Raw genomic sequence first — 15078 nt, forward strand, 5'->3', positions numbered from 1 at the left:
TTTCCATAAAGCTGGGGAAAATAAAATCAGTATATTTAAAAGAAAGTGTTAAAATTGAAGGCCTTATTTAACTAGAAATGCTATATACATATATGCAAAAAACTGACTGTGTATATATCAGCACTGTAGTTTAATACTTTTAATCCAAATATATTTAAAATTTTTGTGTATTTATAGGTCTCTTTCTCTATGTGAATTTAGTGCTTAGGCTCTTGATTTACAGATAGTGAAGACAGAAAAATAAGGATTCTATAGCCAGTAAATCATAAATCTAGAAAATGGAATCCAGAAACTTTGATTATTTCTTTCCCCATATAACATCGCCCTTAGGTTATATTTGGAAGAAAATATCTCCCATCTAACTTCTACTCTCTTTCACAAAATTAAGAGTTGGTCATTATACTCTCTGAAATCTAGGTTTAATTTCAAATAGAACATGGGACAGAATACAAATGAGGCAATGGCTCCAATCAAATCCAAGATCTTATGATTGTTATAGTTAATACATTAAGCAAAATGACTTTGTCTTATTTGAGTAAGTTATTCCTTATAGGTGATAACTTATTCACATACTTATAGGAGATAAACTTGTCAATTTTGTCAAGAATGAAGGAAGGCAATTAGAAAGTCCTATGTCCCTGGTTCCTTACAGAAGATAATGAAAACATATCATTGATAGGTTTATACACCGATTAGATATTATTGACCACTGATTTAAACATCACAGCCTGGGATGATGAACATTGCCAAAACATGCAAGAAAATTTTCAGCTATTCTTAAGGTTCTTAACTTGGGCTTCAGAGAACATATGAAACTGACATTATCCATAATATCTTTCTACGTGTATGTGTACATGTGTTTTTCTAGGGAGAGAATCTACAGTTTTCAACAGAATACCAAAGGGATTGTGGTTCAAACAAGTTTCTCCTGGCTTTTTGTTCTTAACAAATGAGGGATAAAAGGCATCATTTTAAGTCTTAATTTCTGATACACTTTAAAGGTCTTTTCCTCTTCCTTTTGATTGAGGATTAAAGGAGTAAGAGATTAAGGTATTTAACTTAGACTGGTCACTTATTTTGGGGAAGGAGGGCATGAAGTAGGTAAATAGGCCTATGATTGAAAAGTCTCAGTGATCCATGCACATATATATATAAGAAACTTGTGTTAGATATTTTGAGGATTTTCTTTGAGGGTAAGTCAAATGCCATTAGGGAACTTCAACAGATTAATTCCTCAGTTACACTGGATTTTATAAAATATTTGAAGTAGATGGCTGACCAGAGTTTACAAAGACTTTTTCTTATTCTTAATCCATATTACACTACATGCAATCCATCATTATATTTTGGTGCTATCTGAGGTGTCAGTTTTTTGCCAAATTTTTCTATAGGTGAATCTTGCAATTCAGGGAAGCTTTAGATACATTTCTAATGAAATAATATCAAATTCATTGGGGAGAGGGTGATGGGGAAGGAATTCCTTTCAGGAGCTGACTACAAAGAGTAAAGGGTTTGCTTGACTACAAGCATATAAAATGAGATCTTAACAGTGCCTGGTGTATTTTAGGGTACTCAATTACAACTCTCATTACACAGATTCAACAGTGGTGAGAGAGTATTCTGTATAATAGAGTTCTAAGATCCCATTTTCTTTTTTTTAATTTTTTTTTGTTTATTTATTTTTGAGAGAGAAGGACAGAGTGCCAGCAGGGGAGGGGCAGAGAGAGAGAGAGAGAGACATGGGGCTTGAACTCACGAAGTGCAAGATCATGACCTGAGCTGAAGTCAGATGCTTAACTGACTGAGCCACCCAGGTGCCCCAAGATCCCAGATTCTTTAATGCAAAAAGACATTGGCAATATTTTACTGTACACCAAAACTCTTTTTCACATGTGAGTGAAATTCAAATCACTGTATTTCAGCTATATTTTTACTGTAGCTTATTTTTTTTAAACCAAACCTTTGGAACTGTTTTTCTCTATTGTGCTTTCATTCCTTCCCCAGTAAAATATTTATGTATTTTAAGCATCATATATACATATACATAACATATAAACATTATAGATATAAATGTATACATATATAAAACATGTAATCAATTATTTAAATGTCAGTAAAAGTAAATTGATAAATGTCTGGATTTTGTACCTGACTTGGCATTCCCCTGCCCCCCCCCCCCGCTTTTAAACAACAATTCATTTGGTATAAACAAAATCAAATGAATTTACTCAAAGTGCCTTTAGTGATTGCCTTCACTGTCATTATATTCTCTATGTCTATCAGTGGATTTTCAGTTAGCTAATGTACCATTTAAAATCTTGATAATTAGCAAATACTCCAATTCAGCCAGCTTGTATTCCAGGATACTGAGGTTTACCAATATTCGCTTCAGCATGGTTATCATGCGTGGATAATTAATTAAATCCTGAGAGCAGCTGTTGACTGACAGATTCTTATCAGTATTGCTCCTAGTTGACACAGTAGAAGAGGTTGCTCTTACTAGTGCAAGAGAAGTCGAATTTGATGACACTTCATGAACGCTGCTCTGTAAAGGAAGGAAATTATACATATGTAGTTTTATTGAGTTTAGCGATTTCCAAATACAGCTGATATTTGAACAAGGTGGGAGGTTAAGGGTATTGATTCCCTGGGCAGTCAAAACCCCATATATAACTTTTGACTCTCCCCAAAACGTAACTACTAATAGCCTTACTGTTGACCAGAAGCCTTATAGATAAAAAGTCGATGAACACATATTTTGTATATGTATTATATCCTGTACTTATAAAATAAAGTAAGCTAGAGAAAAGAAAATGTCATGAAGAAAATTGTAAGGGGGTGCCTGAGTGGCAGTCAGTTAAGCATCGGCCTTCAGCTCAGGTCATGATCTCACAGGCTGTGAGTCCGAGCCCCATGTCGGGCTCTCTGCTGTCTGAGCAGAGCCCCCAATGGATACTGTGTTTCCCTCTCTTCCTGCCCCTCCTCCACTTGCTCGCAAATATCTGCTATCAAAAGTAAACAGAAAACTATAAAAAATTAAAAAAAGAAAATAGTAAGGAAAATAAAATACATTTATTGTAGTGTATTGTATTAAAAAAAAATCAGAGTATAAAGATCCACAGAGTTCAAACCCATGTTGTTCAAGGGTTAACTTGAACCACCAAATAAGATGCTTAGACTTGGTTACCAAAATGAACGGATTATCATTCCTTAAGAGATTGAAAATCAATAGAACAACAACATTGATTTGGAAATATGCTCTTCCCAGAGACTGAAAATATATAAATATGAAAGTAGCCTTTTAATATCAAAATGTTATATTTTTAGCTTACATTTGCTGGACAGCCTACTAGGTTTATGCTTGGACCCAGATCTTACCCAAAAGGACCATTAAAGATTTATTAAAGTCACTTGCAACTTTAAATATCACCAGGAGAGCCACATTTTGAACTTAATGATTTGTGAATGCCCATAAACCTTTCAGAAAGGTGGCTGAAACCAGGGGAGAAAGAGGCAAACCAACCTAAGGGGCAGTAGAAGCTAGAGAAAGAATAGATTCTTAAAATAGGACGTGATGGCGGACCGTAGGCACTCTCAGCTCTCTTTTTCAAGTGGATGAAAAACTGACCACATTACTTAGTGACTTGGGGCTTTTCCCAACAGACCACGGCTGTTGAATCGTTGGGCAAGAAGAGGGAATTGTCGAGTTAAATATCTGGGGCTCTTTCAAGAGCGGAGGAATGAGGTGACTTACCCTTACTCTTATTTTACCATTTTAGTATCTTTCTATTCTCAAATACCTCCCTCCCCATCCATGAACGACTTAACTTCATCTAATTCCAATTTCTCTTACACACTTTACCTGAAAGCGGATTTTCAAGAAGAGTAAGAGAAAAGCAAACAGAACACCGCCCAGGACAATCAACAGAATGCTCATGTTTTCTTTGGCCTCTTCTGTCCTCTCGGGCACAGAGCTACAAGACTGGCAGTTGGGAAGCCGGGGGACCCTAGTCACGCCGAGGATGGAAGGCGCGGGCCACGATGCTGAGCGTCCCACACTGCCTAGTGTAACCTGGAGCCACTTTAGCCTTTGGCATTTTGTAGCCCAAAGGGCGTGGGCCTTCACAATGGAGCACCTGCGTGATGGCGCTTCGTCACAATCTGATTACGTCAAACCCGGAAGCAGGCGGCACTTACAATGGCCGACTCCATGGTGGGGTCAGGTTGTGAGGAAGGGCCGTGAGAGGCAACGGGGTTCTTTGGGATTTCCAGCAAGCTGCAACATGGTAGGAATACAGACTCCAAATTGATTGATTAAATACAAGTTCTTAAAAGTGCTCGTCCTTTTTTTCTTTCTCTCTTAAGATAGGTTTGTCTTCACTGCAGCCATTCCATTATTCATTTCAAAAGCAAGTTCAGAAAGAAGATGGAAATGTACTGTGAAAAGTAGTTACCCGCAAACTGTGTAAGTCTTTGCCAGAAACCTCCTCCACACTCCCATTGCTATTTTAGGATTCATTTCAACCCCAGTCACATTGGGCTAATTATGTGCATTTGTGTTCCTGTAAGGTCTAAAAAGTAATTCCAGGGACATTATTCTCCCATTTAATTCTTACAATAATTTTATGCTATAGGAATTTTTCAAAGTATGTCTACTTTGAAAAGTGCAGAAACAGATTTGGGTATTAAGTAAACTCATTGGAAACTAGAAACAAGAGCAGGCCTTTAATCCACAGAGCTGAGTCTTGAGATAACCACCCCCATTTGATTGTTCTCATCCCCATCCTCAGGACCTCTGTTCGTACTTGCTGACTTGTGAGCATCAAGTATTTAATATTTTCCTCTCAAGGGACTGAATAGTATATTTCAATTAACATTAATGCGAGCTAACAGAGGAATCATTGTACTGGACAGGAAATGTTCAAGAAATTCAGGTAGATGTACAAAATGATGTTGAACTAAAAAAAACTCAGAGCTAAAAGGAATAGCCAGGGTGATCTCAAGATGAGTGTCAAATTACAACCCATAACTGCTTGAGGGAATAACTCACATCTTCATATAGATAGGAAGGAGAAGAATTACACATTTTTCACATCAAACTTATTTCCCAGTTATGATTTCAAAGTTTTACTTATTCAACACCCATGGAAAGGGTGGGCACTGTGATGCATTCTGGAGAAATGATTACAAGCAAAAATAAGGTCTCTGTTGACCTGGAGTGTGCACTATAGTGTGGGGGACAGACATTAATTAAATACCCATAAAGATTAATGTAAAGGTGCTAATGAGATAGGTGGGAGCAAGAAGTACATGGTGGCAAAGAAACTTCCAGTACAATATGGGATGTAAAGGAGAATGAAGTTCTTGGCTTTACGGCTCATTCAATTGGATGGATGGGAAATAATCACGTATGGGAATACTAATCATGAATTTGGCGTTGGACAGGTTGAGCTCGAGGTGACACTGAGACATGGAAAAGTTGACCTCACGGAGGTAATTGAAAACATCAATTTGTGAGGCATCTGCATATAAATGATAATTGAAGCTCTAGATATGGAATAAATTCCCTCATGTCAGTTTAGGACATACAGAGAGAAAGAATGGTAGGATTTCAATATTTAATGGCTGGGTAATAACACTTCCTTTGGTATGTTATTGTATTTATGTTGACATCTAACTTTATTGTTTCCTCAAATAAAATGGAGTCAGCCCAGTAACATTGTCTCTAACAAAAGTAGTTTGAATTTTGATCCCTACCGGAATTCAAGGGAACACTTCAAAGCCCTTAGAAAATAGTCTCATCAAGCGCACATTACACTACACATTTTAACTAATTTTTTAATTCTTATTTTTTATGTTTATTTATCCTTGAGACACAGAAAGACAGAGCATGAGCAGGGGAGAAGCAGAGAGACACAGAATCTGAAGCAGGCTCAGAGTCTGACACGGGGCTCAAACTCACAAACTGTGAGATCATGACCTGAGCCGAAGTCAGACACTTAGCTGACTGAGTCACCCAGGCTCCCCCACATTTTAACAAGTTTTAAGCCTGCACTTCTGTGGCTGTAAGCGCACTCAATCACCACCATCTCCAAAACTTTTTCATCTTCTCCAACTGAAAATCTATACTCATTAAACACTAATTTCCTGTTCTTTCCTCCATCTGGCTCCTAGAAACCACCATTTTACTTTCTGTTTCTACAAATTTAGGTAGAATAGGAGTAAAATGACACAATACTTGTCATGCTGTGCCTGGCTTATTTCACTTACCAAAATGTCTTCAAGTTTCATCCACATTGGAGACTGTGCAGAATTTCTTTCCTTTTAAACCTGGATAATATTTCATAGTATATATACATACCACATTTTGTTTACCCATTTATTCACTGATGGACACTATGTTGCTTTCACCTTTTGGTTATTGCAAATAATGTTGCTATTAACAATCGTTGTATATTTTAGATAACAGTCCTTTATCAGCTATGATACGTCTTTTGCAAATACTTGCCCCCAGTCATGTGGCTCATATTTTTACTTTCTTGACAATGTCTTTCACAGAACAGACATGTTTAATTTTAAGGAAATCCAGCTTTATCAATGCTTTCTTTCATGAATAGGGCCTTTGGAGTTATATCTAAAGAGTCATCACGAAACCCAGGGTCATACAGATTTCTTCAAATTAACAAATCTTGGTTTATTTTCCCCCCCTATTTTGATATTCTGTACTTCCTTTATTTCTGCTCTAATATCTATTTTCATCTTTCTGCTAACATTGGATTGAGTTTGTTCTTTTTCTAGCTCTGTTATTGTTGCTAAGAATAGGTGGATGCATGTTTCTCTCAAGTTCACATGAAGCATTCTTCAGTATAGACCATATATGTTAGGCCACAAAATAAGTCTTAATAAGTGTAAAAATACTGGATCATACAAAGTATCTTTTCTAATCACAATGGATGAAATTGGAAATTAGCAGTAGAAGGAACACTGGTAAATTCACAAATATGTGGCACCTAAACAACCTATTAAACAACCAATGGGTCAAAGAAGAAATTACAAAGGAAATTAGAAAATATTTTGACACAAATGGAAATGAAAGTACAATATATCAAAGTTTATGAGATGCAGCAAAATCAGTGCTGAGCAGGAAATTTATAGACTTTAATGCTTTTGAAAAAAAAAAAAGGACTTAGGGGCACCTGGGTGGCTTGGTTGGTTCAGCCTCTGACGTTGGTGCAGATCATGATCTTGGGGGTCAGGAGTTCAAACCCTGCATCAAGCTCACTGCTGTCAGTGCAGAGCCCACTTCAGATCTTTTGTTCCTCTCTCTCTGCCCCTTCCCCGCTTGCACTCTCCCAAAAATAAATACTAGAAAAAAAGGTTTAAAATAAATTTATTATTTAAAAATTTTATTTTTAATTTTATTTATTTATTTTGAGAGAGAGAGAGACAGACAGAGCATGAACAGGGGAGGAGCAGAGAGAGAGGGAGACACAGAATCTGAAACAAGCTCCAGGCTCTGAGCTGTCAGCACAGAGCCCTATGTGGGGCTAGAACTCACAAACTGCGAAATCATGACCTGAGCCATAGTCAGACGCATAACCGACTGAGCCACCCAGGCGCCCCTAAAATAAATTTTAAAAAGATGTAAATCAACAACGCAAGTTTATACTCCCTTTTGTTTACTAGTTGCATGAAATATCTTTTTCCATCTTTTTGCTGTCAAACTCTGCATGTGCTTATATCTAAAATTGCTCCCTTTTTAGGCAACATATACTTTTAGTCTGTTTTTAATCCATTCTGCTGATATATGTCTTTTGATTGGGGTGTTTATTTACATTTGAAGTAATTACTGATGTAAGCATTTACTTTTACCAGTTTATTTTTTTGTTTTCTGTTCCTCTTTTTTGTCCCTCATTCTCTCCATTATTGCCTACCTCCTTTATCTTTAGTTCATTTCTTTTGTAGCAACACATTTTGATTGTTTTCTTATTTTGTTTTGTGTATATTCAATAGGTATTTTACTGTGGTTACCATGGGGTTACATCTAACATCCTAAAGTTACGATTATCTGTCTTAAATTGATACCAAAATAACTTCAACTGCATACATAAACTTCACTCTTTTATAACTCTGCTTCCTGCTTTGCTTTATGTTATTAATGTCACAAATTACATCTTTATGTATTGGATACTCACCTACATAGATTTATAATTACCTTTTATGATTGTGGGGAAGAGCACTGGGTGTTATATGGAAACCAGCATGACAATAAACTATATGAAAAAAAATAAATCCTGTAGAAAATAGCAAGTGGAGTTACAAGCCAGAATTTTTATAATACTGTTTTATTTTACATTTGCCTGTGCATTTTCTTTGACCAGAAATCTTTATATTTTCATGTGGCTTTGAATTACTATCTAGTGTCCTTTTATTTCAACTTAAGGATTCCTTTTAGTATTTCTTTTTAGCATTACTATTGGTAATGAACTCTTCAGATTTTGTTTGGATATGTTTTAATTTCTCCCTTCTTTTTTTTAATGCTTATTTTATTTTTTGAGAGAGAGATAGAGCATGAGTGGGGGAGGAGCAGGGAGCATGGGAACAGAGGATCTGAAGTGGGCTCTCTGATGACGGCAGAAAGCCTTGATGCGGGGCTTAAACTCACTAACCCTGAGATCATGACCTGAGCCAAAGTCAGATGCTTAACCGATGGAGCCACCCAGGTGTCCCATTTTTTTCTCCCTTATCAGTGACAGACGTTTTTGCTAGGGGTGGAATTCTCACAGTTTCTTTCTTTCAGCATGTTAAATATATCATCTCACTGCCTCTGGCCTGCAAGGTGTCTACTCGGAAATCCACCGACAATCTTTTTAATCTTTTGGGGAATGTCATGTACATGATGAGTCACTTTCCTCTTGCCGTTTTCACAATTCCTTCTTTGGCTCTCAACAGTTTCTCTGTAGGATTCATGATTGTAGTGATGTCTCTGGTACTCTGTGTTCCTTGCAACAAATCCTTCATAGAGACTCCCTAAGGATCTCTTGTAGGGCTAATCTAGTGGTGATGAATTCCTTTAATGTTTGTTTGGGAAAACTTTTATCTCTCTTTCTATTCTGAATGACAGACTTGCTGGATAAAGGATTCTTGGCTGCATATTTTTTCTGTTTATCACATTGAAGATTCCCTGCCATTCCTTCCTGGCCTGCCAAGTTTCAGTAGATAGGTCTGTAAGCACTCTGGTAGGTTTCCCTTTGTATGGTAGGGCCCTTTTATCCCTAGCTGCTTTCAGAATTCTCTATTTATCCTTATATTTTGCCAGTTTCACTATGATATGTCATGCCAAAGGTCAATTCAAGTTACGTCTGAGAGGAGTTCTCTGTGTCTCTGGGATTTAAATGTCTATTTCCTTTCCAAGATTGGGGAAGTTCTCAGCTGTAATTTGATCATGCACCCCTTTAGGACTTTTTTCTCTTTCTTTTTCTTCAGCAATTCCTATGATATGGATATTGTTCTGTTTGATTGTATCACTCAGGTCTCGAATTCTCCTTTCATGCTCCTGGATCAATTTATTTCTCTTTTCCTCGGCTTCCTCTTTTTCTATAATTGTGTCTTCTAATTCACCTATTCTCCTCTCTGCCTCTTCAATTAGTGCAGTGGCAGCCTCCATTTTATTAAGCACCTCATTTGTAGCATTTTAAAACTCATTGCAGCTATTTTTAAGGTTCCTAGTCTTTGTATCAATAGCTTCTCTGATGTCTTCCGTGCTTTTTTCAAGCCCACCAATTAATTTTATGACAATTATTCTAAATTCTTGCTCCATTATGTTGCTTATATCTGTTTTGAGCAATTCTGTAGCTGTGACTTCTTTCTGGAATTTCTTTCGAGAAGAGTTCTTCCATTTTGTCACTTTGGCTAGCTTTCTGTCTCTTGTCAGTTTTAAAAGCTTGTTATGCGCTCTGCACCTGTGAATGTTGCTCTATTTAAAGGAGGCTCACTGACTGTCCAGGGTCTGTCCATTCAGGAAGTGTTCTTTTAATGGTGTCTCTTGGTTTTTCTGGTTGTGCCTTTGGTTGTTTTATTTCCCTACTCATAGTGATATTTGGGACTCTCTACCATGTGTTCTTTGGCTTGTTTCTTGAGGTAGCCCTAAAAGGAAAACAGACAGACAAACACACATGGAACAAAAGCATGCAAATGCACAGACAAATAAAACAAACAAGCAAACCAATAGGGGAAAGAATAAAAAAGGGAAAAGGGGGGGGGACAAAAACAACAAAAGACAAAGGACAGTCTGAAAGCAGAAAACCAGAAATCCCAGCTACAAACAAAGTGTAGGGTGGAGGCAGTGCTGTGGGAAGAGCATCTACAAAGAGAGAAGAGACAGGGCTGTGGAGGAAGTGAAATTGAATGTTGACCAGGCAGAGAGACTAAAAGGCTTAATTCTGAGAAAGAAAGAGGAGAATATGATAGGAGGTGAGGGGAAAAAAAACAAAGATAATGTTACCCAAAGAACTATATAGTCTAATTATTCCAGAGAAAGAGAGAGAAAAGAAGGTAGCATCAAGAGAATAAATTAAGTATGACTGTTTAGGCAAACCAATGTCCCTCATGCACAGTCCAGCGGTAGGCAGAGATAAGAATGAGATAAGGGAAAATAGATCTGAATAGCAAGAATTGATATAATCATGGCAATGCCTCAATGTTGGTCTTGCCTGTGCTGGGGGTGGGGGGTGGGACAGGAAGGAAGCTTTCCAGTGCATATTGGCGTGGTTTGGTGTAGGCAGGTCTCGCCTCCACTGCGTACCACGGGCTGCTCCCCGAGGCCTCTCCTTCGTGGTTCTGGGGAGAAGAATGGTGGCACACCAATCCCTCTGCATCCAAGCATTGCAACCCACTCTTTTGGGTCTGATCTCCCTGTTCCTCAGGTGGGCCAAGTTGTATTTTCCAAGTCCCGCCTCATTTTCAAATCCTAGTCCACGCACTTTAGTGATATCACCCGAGATGAGATGTACTTGCGAAGGCAGCCAGCTTCCTAGCCAGGGATCAGTAGGGGAAGTAGGGGAGCAGATTCTCATGGGGCCGCCTGGGATGGGTTACTGAGCCCAAGGAAAGCGCCTCAGCTAAAGAGAAAGGATCTCACTCTCCATGCCCCGCAGTTGCAGATGGGATGATAGGATCCCTCTCAGTCCTGGGCCAAGGTTTTTCTCTTCTCTAGAGACAGCTCTATGAGCATTTTCAGCCTTTCTTTCTCTTCCCCTCATCTTTCCATAGAGGGGGGCTCCCTCCTCTCTGAGCCTCCAGGTTCTGGCCCATTTTTATCTTCCCCAGTTCACACTCACTCACCTCTGAGGCTGTCTTCATAGTAGACTTTGTCTCTTTTCCTCCCAGACTCTTGCAGGTCAGAATATTGTGGCTTCAGTTCTTCTTAGATTGATAGATGTGGGCAGAGAAAACACATAGAGCTCCCTACTTCTCCGCCATTTTGCCTCTCCCCTGACATCAATTTCTTAATATCCAGATTAGGTTAGTTACTTGATGGGGTTCTACAGGTGGAAGGGGATAAGATGAGAAAATGGGTTTAATAGAGTTGTGTGATGGTAGGGAGTAAGATAGAATCCAAAAAAAAAAAAAGGCTACTGAGGACATCATGTATAAATTTTATTACAATTTTCCCCAAGTCTTGACATATACATCATACAACATTAAACTTGAAAATATCAGACTCCTCTGCCATTTGGATGTTATTATGAAATACTTGTGGACACCTTGGTGAGTGTTTCCAAGGCTGGTGTTTGAATACATATGATTCTTACTTGGATGATTGACAGTGCTTTTTATGGTGATGGACGTTGCATTAGTGTATTTTGTTATATGGTCAATTAATTTATGAAAACAGTTTGCTGTCTCTAGTGATCTGGATAGAAAGTGATGCCCTTACATTTGGTTATCAATTCTATGATGTCCGAAGCATCTTCATCTACATGATTTCATTTAATCCTCCCAACAATCCTGTGTGGTAGGTGTGACAAGTATAATTCCCATTTTCAGCAGGGGAAGCTGGTGTAATTTGATTCGGTTGCTTAAGGTCTCAGGCTTGGTTCACTAGGAACCAGGTCTTTTGATTTGGGTTCCTCTCATTGTATTGTCTCCCTATGCTTATCCCCAAATAGAGAAAAATCACAAGTTAGTCTATGATATTAATTTTCTGTTCCTGCATTGAAAAGATTAATAAATAGCAATATAATTGGCAGCAGTTTACTATATATATTAAATCTATCTATCTATCTATCTATCATCTATCTATCTATATTGTTTGTATATATATATGTACATAGTGTCAGGTCGATTGGCGGATAACTCATTATCTGTCTAGCTGTGAACTTGACAGAGGGAATATCAAATGATACTAAGGCATGGTTTATGTAATTTAAGTGTTTGTCCTTTTTTAGTCGTGCTACGGAGGTTCTCCCATCACTCAGGAGCTTCTCTTGGGTATGTTACCATATTTAACTACCTCTGTAACAATGTCATACTTTTTTTGAGAGAGAGAGAGAGAGAGACAGAGAGAGGAGGGAAGTAACAGAGAGAGGGAGAGAGAGAATCCCAAGCAGGCCCCACACTGTCAGCACAGAGCCTGTGGGCTTAAACTCACAAAGTGCGAGATCATGACCTGAGCCAGTAAAGAGCTGGAGGCTTAACTGACTGAGCCACTTGGGCACCCCAACAATGTCATACATCTTATGCTCAAAGTATAGCAGCTCCTGGTGTCTGGAAGATGTGAGCCCATTTCGATTTTATTTTGAAGGAGAAATAGTATGAGTGCAGAATGAAAACCTTAGTTTTCTCAAAATAATCGTTTGTCCAAAAAAGACATCCTATCTTCCACCTGAATCATCCACAAAACGCTCCTTAACAAATGAGTCAACATGACCACGAGAGTAAGGTACTTTGTATCCAGAAAGTATTACAATAGTTTTTATCGTATAGCAATACAATTCACCCTAGGTTTATACAATGTATCTCTAACACATTCAGTGAAAATTTAATGCAAATGTTTTTGAATATGTGGTAAAGGTTGTGCAAATAGTTGGTATAAAACAACTTTTCATAATGCTTGATGGTGCCATGGTCTCCGAAAATTTTCACCTAATATTTCTTCTTTATCATTTAGGTTTATTTTTTGATTTTTAAAAAATGTTTTATTTATTCTTGAGGGAGAGAGACAGAGAGACAGAGAGATAGAGAGACAGAGAGACAGAGTGAGCAAGGGAGGGTCAGAGAAAGAGGGAGACACAGGATGTGAAGACAGTCTCCAGGCTCTGAGCTAGCTGTCAGCACAGAGCCCGACGCAGGGTTCCAACCCACGAACCGGGAGATCATGACCTGAGCTGAAGTCAGATGCTTAACCGACTGAGCCACCCAGGTGCCCCTATTTATTTTATTTTATTTTTTTTCAATTTATTTCTGAGCAAGAGAGAGTGGGGGAGGGGCAGAGAGAGAGAGGGAGACACAAAATCTGAAACAGGCTCCAGGTTCTGAGTTGTCAGCAGAGTAATCCAATGAGGAGCTTGAACCCACGAACCACAAGATCACAATCTGAGCTGATGTCAGAGGCTTAACCCACTGAGTCACCCAGACACCCCTTCATTTAGGTTTAGATTTAGGTGTAGCTGAGATCCAAAATAATGACAACAACAACACAAAGTTAATTCAGAGGCAGGCAGTCCAGCATGACTAATGGAGATTCATAAATGTATTGGGAACCCAAGTTTGTTATATTCTGTTGATTTGTCATCTTCAACATATATTTTCTACATTATGATCCAAGGTGGTTGCCGAGCTCTTCTGATTTTCCGGGCTAGTGGAAAAGGTGAAGCAGGACATGCATCCTCTCTTTTAGAGACGTTTGCCCAGAGGCACCTGGGTGACTCAGTTTGTTGAGTGTCCAACTTCAGCTCAGGTCATGATCTTGCGGTTTGTGGTTTCGAGCCCCACATTGGGCTGGCTGCCTTGAAGCTACTGTCAGCATGCAGCCCACTTTGGATCCTTTGTCCCCCTCCCTCCGCCCCTCCCCTGCTGATGCACACACACACTCTCTCTCTCAAAAATAAATAAGCATAATAAAAAAAAGACAGTTTCCCAGAAGGTACAGGTGTTACTACCACTTTTATCTTACTGACCAGAATGTGGATACATGGCCAAATCTAGCTGCAAAGGAGGCCATGAAATATAGTATTTCTGCTGGCTACCAATACACCCAAACAAAATGTATGATTATGTTACTAAGAAAGAGAGGGAGAAGAGCTATCAAAGGATGTCTCTCAATGTCTATAACGCCCTCCAGAAGAGGGGATTTAGATTTTGTTTCAGGGTACCAACCCTTCCTTGCACCCATGAGCCACAAATGAACTCCATCATATGTGAGGACTTGGCTGATATTTGAAGACTGGGAAAAATGAAGGGGAGAATAGCTATCTGACTTGTTCAGAACACCACCCATGTACCTCTTCCGCTTTGCCTTAATTGTCTAAAAATGGTTTTCCCCTCTCCATTATTGCCCTCCTTAAATAAGGTCAGACTAGATCATACCTATTCAAGGCCACGTGACTGGAATTACTGCATTAACTATTTTTATTTTGATTTTTTTAAAGTTATTTGTTTTATTTTGAGAGAGAGAGGGGGGCAGAGAGAATCCCAAGCAGGTTCCGCACTGTCAGCCTGACTTGGGGCTTGAACTCACAACCCATGAATAGGGACCCCCACGCCAAAATCAAGAGTTGGACGCTTAACCAATTCAGCCCCCCAGGCACCCATGATTTTTCCCCCTATTAATTTATATAATTCTGTGCTCACTGTTATAAAAACAGAACACTTGTTTTATGAAATTAAGACATACTTTTGAGAAACTAATTTAAACGAATACAAAAATGAACTAAGAAACATATGCTGAATTTTCCTTTCCTGATCGTGCATTTTCTAGTCTCACATTTCATCAACAGAGGGCATTGTAGGTTTATTTCATCTTTTGGTTGCTCTATAATTTTCAACCGCAGCTTCTTTTCATTTGGAACTGCACCA

General features: G+C 38.6%; 1 protein-coding gene across 1 annotated transcript; it reads right to left on the bottom strand.

The window, feature by feature from the left end:
* Positions 1 to 2290: 2290 nt before the first annotated feature.
* Positions 2291 to 4088, bottom strand: CT83 (cancer/testis antigen 83). Its single transcript, XM_029930283.1, has 2 exons — positions 3863 to 4088; positions 2291 to 2545 (listed from the first exon to the last, which is right to left on the bottom strand). Exons 1-2 carry the CDS (start codon positions 3935 to 3937, stop codon positions 2291 to 2293), a joined length of 330 nt encoding a protein of 109 aa, XP_029786143.1. The 5' UTR covers positions 3938 to 4088.
* Positions 4089 to 15078: the final 10990 nt, after the last annotated feature.

Source organism: Suricata suricatta, chromosome X (genome assembly GCF_006229205.1).
Source record: "Suricata suricatta isolate VVHF042 chromosome X, meerkat_22Aug2017_6uvM2_HiC, whole genome shotgun sequence".
Lineage (NCBI taxonomy): Eukaryota > Metazoa > Chordata > Mammalia > Carnivora > Herpestidae > Suricata > Suricata suricatta.

Coding starts and splice junctions, on each gene's coding strand:
- CT83 (XM_029930283.1), bottom strand. CDS start 3,937: ATGAGCATTCTGTTGATTGTCCTGGGCGGTGTTCTGTTTGCTTTTCTC. Junction 2,546..3,862: donor TCTTGAAAATCCGCTTTCAG/GTAAAGTGTGTA, acceptor CTTCCTTTACAG/AGCAGCGTTCATGAAGTGTC.